Genomic DNA, 10,168 nt, shown 5'->3' with positions numbered 1-10,168 from the left:
GATTTGATAGTGAAACAGAAAAAGTAACAGACCGTTATATTTGCTTTGTATACCCTCGTATATATTAATATTGCGTCATCAGCGTTATAATAAAAAAAATGTGTAATACAAAAACCTGGAAATCATATACTCACATTTCCAGAACGGTTAAATATGATCACATCCAGTTTATTTCTTAAATGTTTCCATATAAACATATGTATATATATATATATATATATATATATATATATATATATATATATATATATATATAATTATATATATATAAATATATATATATATATATATATATAATTATATATATATATATATAAATATATATATATATATACATATATATATATATATATTTATACGTTAGTACGTTATTATATACATTAGTACAACGTAAACAAGTATTAAATTGTCAATAAGGCATGGCAAATAATAATGTAATTAAACCGAAAGAATGTAAACATAATATTTTCTACAAAATATCAAAGTATCTAAGTATAAAACGGTAAACAACATCCACCATTCAACTTTTCTGTTTCTCTTACAAGCCCCCCCCCCCTCCCCCTTAGCTCTTGTTTATCCCGGAACTACGGTTTGCTATTTACATTTCAAGCTAAACGACTATGATACATTTATTTCTTATATACTCATAAAAAAGTCTGCCCGATATCGATATATCGCGTTTACTTTGATTTTTTTTTTTTGGGGGGGGGAGGAGTCATTCGAACCAAGTCACGTGACATTCGTTGGATACCGATCACTGTCAGAGATCTCTTCGGTTACATTATGTTCACCACTTCTGTGGTTCAGCAACGTATTAACCGTCTATACTCATTGTTCTCAAAGTTTGGTCCGTGGAAACAATTGGAGTGGGGAGGGGAGGGGGAGGGTCCGTGAGCGCAATTAGCAACTGAGTCTACGAATAAACTAGGGTTTGCAATAGTCGAACGAGCCCGTCAGTATTACACTGGCTAATGTACACTGTCAACATAGTCACAGTAAGTCTGAACTGAGTGCGACCTCGGGCAAAGAAACTGACGTCAGTTCCAACCATGGAAGAACTATGGATGGCTGTTGATACTCTGTGTGTGTAGAGGGGGGGGGGGGGGGTCGTGAACATATGTTTATTGTCTCTATGGACCCATGGATAGAGAAAGGTGGAGAACATAGTATCTACATTATTAGAGACAAAAAACTCTGTGTCCGACAAACTTTAAATAATACATTTGGTTTCGTTTGGAACTAACCGAATTAAATACAATAGAGTTTTGTTCCGCCACACATTAGCAAGTTCAACGCAACATACACCACTAACAAATATTGAAGATAATTAAGTGCAATTTTTGCACATTTTTAGTTTGCCTTGTCCATGACGGGAATAAGCACGAAAGTTGAAAAAAATTACTTCTAGAATACATGCGAAGTGATTAAAAGAAATCAAGATACATATTCTGCCCCAACGAACTTTTTCTTATACACTTTTTAAAAGTCGTAAATGTTTCCGAAGAATTAGTTTGCGATATACAGTACTTAATCCTTTTTTTCAGTTTTTGATATAAAATAGTGTCAGTTGGAAAACGAGAACAATTAAACGTTTTAAGGAAAACCAATTGATGATTGATAACGTAGATAATAATAAGTTGGATAATATATATATATATAGCCACCTTTGACGTGAAAATATTACCGTACTTTCACCCGACGCCTTTCCATGGACGATGACCCCCCCTCCTCCCTATGACCTTTTCCCTTCACACCACATATTTGGTCCTTTTAACTTCTTTGGTATACCTATTGAAAGTGGCTATATACATATGTCCACAAGTGTCATCTTATCACAAGACATTAAGCTCGCAATTTGCTGGGAACATTGTGACTATGTAAACCTGTCCATCCTACTACAACAAGATATATATTGAGATATATATATAATGATATAGTTTTAGTTCCTTGTGATGTGATGACACTTAGAAACCTCCATACTTTCCTCCTTAGTATTATAATTATGTGAGTGAACCACGCCAATGTTTGAAAGTTTTCTTATGCACTTGGTCCTTTTTCCAGTCTGAAAGTCCTTGCGTCAGTCGACTGGTCCTAGAAGATAAGACGAAGAAAGAAAGGGAAATAAGATACCAAATAAGTAAAATATAAATAAGTACATGAGTGAACGAACGGTGCAGTGTTTTGTTTACATTTGTATCATGTTCGGTCATTTGCGATAGTAACATTTTATGACTCAGCTATAACCTGATAGATTATCACCATCTTTCAAATTTGTCTATTCGAAGTTGCGCTATATGACATAGGCCCATGTATATATAAGCTGTGTGGTCAAAAATCATATCATTATCTATCCCCCTTATTTTTATACTTTTAAACAGAATAAAGAGATTCCTCGTATTGTGGACGCCAGTTTGTTGCATGTTGTTGCATGTTGTATGTTGTTATGTGTTGTTGTTGTGTGTTGTTTTTTACATGTTGTTGTGTGTTGTATGTTGTTGTTGCATGTTGTTTGTTGTAATTGTTGTTTGTTGTATGTTGTTTTATATTTTCGCCTTCACCGTGAGTGTTACATTGTCTGTCATCGTGATATTATTTTCAAACGAAAATTGGACAGCAAAACCTCACTCAACAAGAGGATCACCACTCACCGCACAAATACAATTTATTGTGATATTTTGCCCGACACCACGCGATGAGACGCAATCGTACCCGATGTAATGCGATAAATATTGAGCAATGTATAAGGTTAAATGCAATAACCGCATATAAAATATAATGATTTTACAAACCTTATTAAGCTTTAGAGATATATTATTACCGAAACACAACAATGGCACCGATCATGTCAGTTTTCTTATACACGAAAGAGGAAAAGCGCTTCCATATAACAATATAGTGACAGAAAGTTATAGTAATGTAAAATATAAAACAAAAATAAGGAGGGAAGCACGAAAATATTAACAAGCAAAGGAACAGAGCAGGATCAATGGGTTTACATGCGTAGCTATAGTAAGAATTCCAAATTGTAATACTTTGATATATTAAAGTACCGTGTAAATCCAATATACAATTTTGCATATACCATCTGCATGTTTCGATTTTCTGTCAATGACGTAGAAATCATCATTTTTGTTTTCTGTGTGTGTGGGGTGGGGGGAGGGGTGGATCATTTGGTTCCTTGGGGTTATTCCTTATAGCTCAATTTTCTGTCCGGGATGTTATGTAGGTACTTTCACTGTGTGTGTGTGTGTGGGGGGGGGGGGTTGATTTCTTGGTTCTTGCAGTGATGTCTTATAGTCCTAGCTCCCGTCCATTCAAGATATTGGATTTTGGAATAGTAAATACTAATTCAGAATGATGTTTAATATTTACTTTTAATTTCTAGGCCTTCTTCTCAGTAAACAAAACATCCTGTCCAGTGTCATTCAAATTAGTCTGTGGCGCCTGTTATTTTACAAGCTGATTATATACGTCACCGAATGGATTCCCTTAAACTAACAACACACACATGCCATATATGAACGTATAGTGCAATGCCCATCACAAACCGAAGAAATGAATGCATTACCTACATATCTAACATGATTGATTGATTGATCAATGCACTCTAATTGCCTATTCTTATAACAGTGAGGAGGAAGTAAGTGCAAGGAACTGCAAAATGTGATGATTGATTATAAACAAAGCAAAAATTGACAATTTCAGCTGATATGTAGGCATATCTACATCTTTCTTTGCCAGTGATTATATTCTGGATTACAAGAGTTTAATCGCCGTTTTTACAGGTACTCCATGCAGATACGATATCTTATCGTTGCCGTTATGATAGAGTTTATGCTTCGTCGTTTTAATGACTTACGAAACAGTTTTACGTCTTAAATGGCAAACCATGCATTAATTTACAGAACAACCCATTTACGGACCAATTGAAACATCCAAATATAGTTTACCGCCACATGTCCAACCCAAACAGATATACACTGCACAAAGAAAGGAAAGAAATCATACATGAGTGAATACATACGTGCCCAATGCATTTAGTGTGCGTTTATATTAATGCATTTGTTCTATACATGCATATATATTCATGCCGACTGCATGCGTGTATTTCTAGAGTAAAAACTAAATGAGAATGAGGACGTTGCGTTTGAAACAAAAGATTGAATTACGTTGGAAATGATCACCTACTTTGAGGATAGATTTATAAACCAGCTGGAATATCGATTATTGGATATCGAATGGAAACTATCAATACTAAGAGTACAGTGATAATGTTATTCTATCACCTAAAGGTGACTCCTTTTTCGATTCCAATCTTCAAATTACACCAAGACCATGATCACGTGACCACAGTGATGTTAATTAAATCTAATAGGTTGACTTTTTTTCGAAACAACTGATTTTAAAATTATTTTAATCCAAAACTGGGAGAACCATAATGAGTGCATCTGGTTATTTTATGGGTTTTGATGTAGGCAATCCATAGAAATTGATATGATGCAATCACATAAGTAACAGACGATATACATCTGGTCAGTACTACACAGCCAATCAAAACAACATTTCGAAACCCATAATAGCTAAGGCTTTTGAGACTAACACGAAATTAAATAGCATGACGTATTTCTTTCTACTTATTGCATCGTCTGCTAAAATAAACCATTGGCTAACCAAAGTACTTCTACAGAGTACTGGACTTCCATTTTCTGTGAGCTTTGTCTCAAACGTAGGTTTAAGTGTCATCTTGAAATGGGAGAGATAAAAGACACGTTCACCCACCACAGAAAGAAATGCAATTGTTGAAAGGAAGGATGCAAGCTTTGAGGAAAGGGAAAGGGTGCAGAATTTGGGACAACACAAACAACCCCAAAGTACCTCCAAAACTTCCATTTGTCGACGGCGATGGTGATGCTGGTGGCGCTCTTTCAGCGTCAAGCGCATACGCCATAAAAGCAGCGTTTGGATTATATTTACCCTGTGAAAAAGTTAACCAGAATTTACTACAGCTAAAAGAGCAAAATGTATTTGAGAATCAATTCAAAATTTGTCATGATATTCTTGCGTATAGCTGGACATACTAGAGATGTTTTTCTCTTTATTAAATTGTAGCACATATATACTAACTTTATATATACTAACTTTATATACTAACTTTATATACTAACACATATATACTAACTTTATATATACTAACACATACTAACTTTATATATACTAACTTTATATATACTAACTTTATATACTAACACATATAGCCTATACTAACTTTATATATACTAACACATATATACTAACTTTCAATATACTAACCTACTAAGGGGGAGGGGGGGGGGTAGGATATTAGACTCTCCGTCGCAACTTTAAGAATATCGCTAAAATAAATGTAGTCATTCTGTAATATCAGCAATCTTGCGGATGAATATTAACGGCAAGTTGCTCTATAGTAACCCGTCTTATTGGTATATATGTACTTATGTGTTATATACTTACGTGGCTCTTTGCGGATCGTCTTATCGCCCACATGGTGACTAGTGACCCCACGACGAGTAACACAAGGAGAATCAAGAAGAGAAACCATTTGTATTTACCACGATCCCCTGAAACTAAGCAATGAAAAAAAATGTGTTAGTTTACTTTTAGTCGACATAATTATACCGCTTATTTACGCTCACGCTCCTTTTAAAAGACACAGCTCCTACGTGGAACATAATGGTCAACGAGTAGTAAAGAGTTGGGGGGGGGGGGGCACAGCCAGTGGCGGAGCGAATTCCCCCCTGACGGACTCAAATGGACTGCTGGCGCCCTTTTCAGCTTTTTACCACTTTTTACTTATTCGTGATTATTGACTTTATTATTGCGCTCTCATCTACTTATTGACATTTGTCACATTTTGTTGGTGTAATTTTCTGACAAAATGCTCTAACAGCGGTCTTGTGATGAAGCGCATACACTTTCAACACCCATATAAACTTCAGAGTTGTCACAAATAGCGATGACACCTATTTATTCTTCGTTTATCTGCAAATTAGCAAGACCCGGAAAGGGTCATCTCCGGCGATCTAAGGAGTATCTTGACTCACAAAATTTCTCTACGCTCCGCGCCAACCTGTGGTGGAGCTCCGCTTAGATAGTGTCGAAAGCGCCCCTATAAACTATTATCGCCCCCTCTGACCAACACCCCTAGCTCCGCCACTGGGCAGAGCGTGGTATATGCGACTCGTGGCAGATGGGCTAGGTCAAAAGTATATACTTGCTATCGGTGGCCGCTCAAATGGGGAAATTGTAGGTGATCGGGAGGGGGAGGGGGATGGGGTGTGTGACATCTTCAAAAAATTGTGAGCCCCTCGCAAGTTAAAAGCCTCTTCATTCATTTTAGTTTTTAGTTTCCATACTTTCTCTTGTATCAATACGTTCGATTTTTGAGGAAATACAATGCCACCCAGTATAAATATTTTTTTTATTACCTAATAAGTGGGCAGTTAAATCTTGTTTCTGTTCTGTTAGTTGCAAAATACTGACTTCATATAGCAAAAAAAGAAAAAAAATTAAGGACAGATATAGAGGGAGGGGTGAGTGCTTTCGTTGTATATGTGGAGTATAGTTTATGCTGAAAATTGAAACTGGCAAAGGCAGGACACTTCTGCTTAGACTTTGAAAATAATTGCTATATGATTGTTGTTGCTATTTTGAATATATTTTATTCTTTTCACATAAAATGAACTAACGGATACAATCATTGCTCAGGGACACAACCCAGACATATAAGTTGTAACTTTGCGTAATAATGTGACGTGTAAAATTGTTTTAGATCTTTTTCAGGCGAACGCGATTTCCTAACCCTTCGTGCCCCACCTGCCTTCTCCCTCATCTCTGGCCCAGCCCGAATACCGACTTCCAACTTTAAAATCAACATTAGTCCACCCCCTCGATCCTACACTCCCTCCCCCTTCCCTCCATCCACCCCTTCTCTATTCCTCTCCCTTTCCTTCAAATTGTCCGTATAATTACGTGATGTCTGCATGTTAAACAAATACCTTTATCTTTAGAGGTATTTTCCTGTTCATTGTTTGGTACCATGGTGGTAGATGTGACGTCACCGCTATCGCCATCACCATCTTGATCTCCAGAACTATTATCAGACGAATCTGTGCTTTTCTTCTCCGATGCAGCAGCTTCTGTAGAGCTTGTGTGTGATGATGATGATGTTGAGGAAGACGTGGTCGGTTGCTTGATACTAGCTTCTGTGGCTGAAAGATTAATTAAAATAGGACTCGTAAGGATTGGAAGTACAATAACATTATACTTCGAAGAAGAAACCCAAATGAGGGCGCTAGCTATATTTAGTTGAAAAGTTTTTTTTTTAAAAGTTTGTGAAATGAAGTATATTATATAACTCTCTGCTTCTTCGCTTTTTTAAGATAGCCCATATGTCCAATTCGAAAAACATGTTTTAATCTGTTGATACAATTGAAATAATTCGTTGCTATGAATTATATACTTCGTTGCTATGAATTAATAATTCGTAGTTCTAAATTAATATTTTGTTTGAATTAATTAAAACTCTTTCCGAATGACATTAAATGGCCTTACGCAGTTTATCACGTTCATTTTGGCAGTATTACATGTATATCACATCAAAGTCCTCTTTATATATTCTTGTAACAGTTTAAATGATTATATATACAACATAGGGAAATAATCGAACTCCTGTAGGGATTTTATTTTACATTTAAATAATTATTTTAACTATGAATATGTCTTGTATGAGTGAAACACAAAGATAACAACAGTTTGATTGCTGTCAATGTGTGCATGGCGCTATAAAATTATTAAGCAATGTACCGAAGGAAAAACAAATCAATTTCACAAGTTAATATCTCTGCAACGAAACAAAGCTATATCAAGATGAAAGTAAAACCAAATGTGTTTCTTTTTATTGCATCTATTTTCTTTTCTAAATCATAAATTAAAAAGGTTATGTCCATGGGTGCATATGGTGTGTATCACGACTATCAATGAAGCATCAAGGATTACGCGTAAAACAACAACCAAATCAGATACATGTAATTTCTCTCACGTGTATGAGTAAACTTTTTGTCTTTGATAATTGAAGGGTAATCGTTCCTTACAGTTGCGTAGGTAGGTTATTTTGAGTGGGGGGGGGGGGGGGGGCTGAAGACTGATGGCCGGCCTGGGGGAGGGGTCTAAGGGGAGGGGGTGTCCCCCTCCCCTTTGGAATTTTTTTTGCATTTCCAGGTGGCCTCAGATGCAATTTGGTGCAATATAGCACACTTCAACACCCAATCCATTTTGTAAATAATTTTGCATTTTCACCTGGCCTTATAGATGCAATTTGGTGCTCCAAATGAGATTTTTTTCTCATTTGGAAATGAAAAAGGGGTATTCTGACTTGCGGAGCGGGGGGGGAATGATACTTCCGCCCCCCCATATTTTTCACTGGGGGGGGGGCTGGCGCCCCCAGCCCCCCGGTTCCTTCGCCATTGGTTCCTTAATTAATGTGTCAAAATCATGCATTCATCTTCACGCGGCGTATATATTATTCATTTGGAAAATTTCAATATGTGTTGAAACTGAACAAGCCTGTTCCTTTTGGGATGTGGAAAGAATGTAAAGCTGTTAAGGTGATTGTTACCGTAAGTAGCTTTCCTCACACTTTTCACAGCTATAATATTCGGTGAGACATCAGTTTTCTTTATTCATGTATAAAGGTTTACGTTAAGTTTAGTCAAAACTAGAACATCGAACGCCTTATTACATTGATTAACAGAGTGAGTATACAAACTTACTCGTAATATTGGCATTACACCGGGAAACGAAAAAGATATGACCACTTTATCACTGTCCTGAGTTCTAGCATATTTTTCATTTTTACCATGGTATAACGCCGAGAAACGTAAGAACTCCTCTCAGGTAAATATGTGCGAAGTACGTACGAAATGTTACCATACACTGAACTGTTATGGTAACCTATGCAGCATTACAAAATTACTAATTAGCAATAAAACAATAACTATTCAAATGTTAACGTTGCTATAGTAACATGTTGTTCAGTGTAAAGGATATGACACTTTATTGCATATGTCCTAGTGTTTGCTAATTATTTAATATAATTTGGCGCGTAAGTTATATATGCAGAGGAACGTGTATTGTATAAGCTTGGAGTTGTTATAAGAAAATACACTCGATATGATAAGAAACCCCGAGTTCAAGAGAACTACTTTGAGCATTCATATGTGCGAGAGGTGGGGTAGGGGCGTGTGCGGGAGGGGAGGGGGTGGAAGGCCCAGCGCCAAGCACAGCACAACATGGCAATATAACAAAGATACAAAAAGTATAACAGTATATCGGGGGAGATTTTACTTACTCTCTTTTATTGTCGTAGGAACGGTTGTGGTAGCTTGCGTTGTCGTAGAGGCTATAAGAAAATAATGAGAAAAAGTGAGAAAAAATAAAAAGACAATTAATCAAAACAGTACTGTGACCAACACGTATAGTAAACATAATATAGTTCACCAATTAAATGCATCGGTTTGCTTTGTGTTTTTTCCTTTTTGGGGGGCTGGGAGCATATTACTATATAAGTCTTGTTACGACCCTAGTATGAACAGCATATAGTGACCTTTCTTTTCACAAAGCTTTTTTCCCGTATCTATTTGCTGTACTGTCCAGAGAACGCCCGCGGCAACGCTTTCGATGTTTGTATCGGACAGATCCTTGGGCATGTAAAATACACAGTGGGCAAGCACATTCGTGGTAGGCATGCAGAAACGGACTCTGAGGCATTTACAGTTTGCACGCGAGAAAAAGAGTATTACTAACGACTTGGCCAAGACTACGAGCATATATCCGTATTGGCTGCACTGGGAATCTATTGTGTGGGAGGCGTGTTGATTAAACGGGGAATGCCCTGGAGGTACGCATATACAGGCGCCAAATCTTGTACGACTATACTCAGCTTATGAGATTATGATGATATTATGTCAAAGTTCATGCATTTGAGAATAAACATTAACACATGGGGGGGGGGGGCAAATAGGCTCCTTTCAAGAAGACGTTCGGATAGTGGCCAGACACACTCGGCTTCTATAAGATTGTCCATGTTCATTATACACTTCAGGTGCCTTGAACGGCCAACACAATGTCTATG

At 36.8% G+C, this 10,168-nt stretch overlaps 1 protein-coding gene across 2 annotated transcripts in view; it reads right to left on the bottom strand.

Moving 5' to 3' along the window:
- Window positions 1-342: 342 nt before the first annotated feature.
- The window catches only part of LOC139980796 (uncharacterized), a 23,831-nt gene continuing 14,005 nt past the window's right edge, over window positions 343-10,168 (bottom strand). The window contains exons 4-8 of one of the 2 annotated variants that reach the window (XM_071992736.1): window positions 9,386-9,436; window positions 7,035-7,247; window positions 5,491-5,603; window positions 4,876-4,975; window positions 343-2,091 (exon numbers count right to left, since the gene is read on the bottom strand). In XM_071992736.1, the coding sequence (XP_071848837.1) occupies window positions 2,078-2,091; window positions 4,876-4,975; window positions 5,491-5,603; window positions 7,035-7,247; window positions 9,386-9,436 (491 nt within the window). In that variant the 3' untranslated portion in view covers window positions 343-2,077. The remainder of the gene's footprint in view (window positions 2,092-4,875; window positions 4,976-5,490; window positions 5,604-7,034; window positions 7,248-9,385; window positions 9,437-10,168) is intronic. The other variant, XM_071992745.1, reaches the window with a different exon arrangement.

This window comes from Apostichopus japonicus, chromosome 2, assembly GCF_037975245.1.
Source record: "Apostichopus japonicus isolate 1M-3 chromosome 2, ASM3797524v1, whole genome shotgun sequence".
NCBI classification, from domain to species: domain Eukaryota; kingdom Metazoa; phylum Echinodermata; class Holothuroidea; order Aspidochirotida; family Stichopodidae; genus Apostichopus; species Apostichopus japonicus.
The sequence above is the reverse complement of the archived record's forward strand: the minus strand, read 5'-3'. Positions and strand labels throughout refer to the sequence as shown.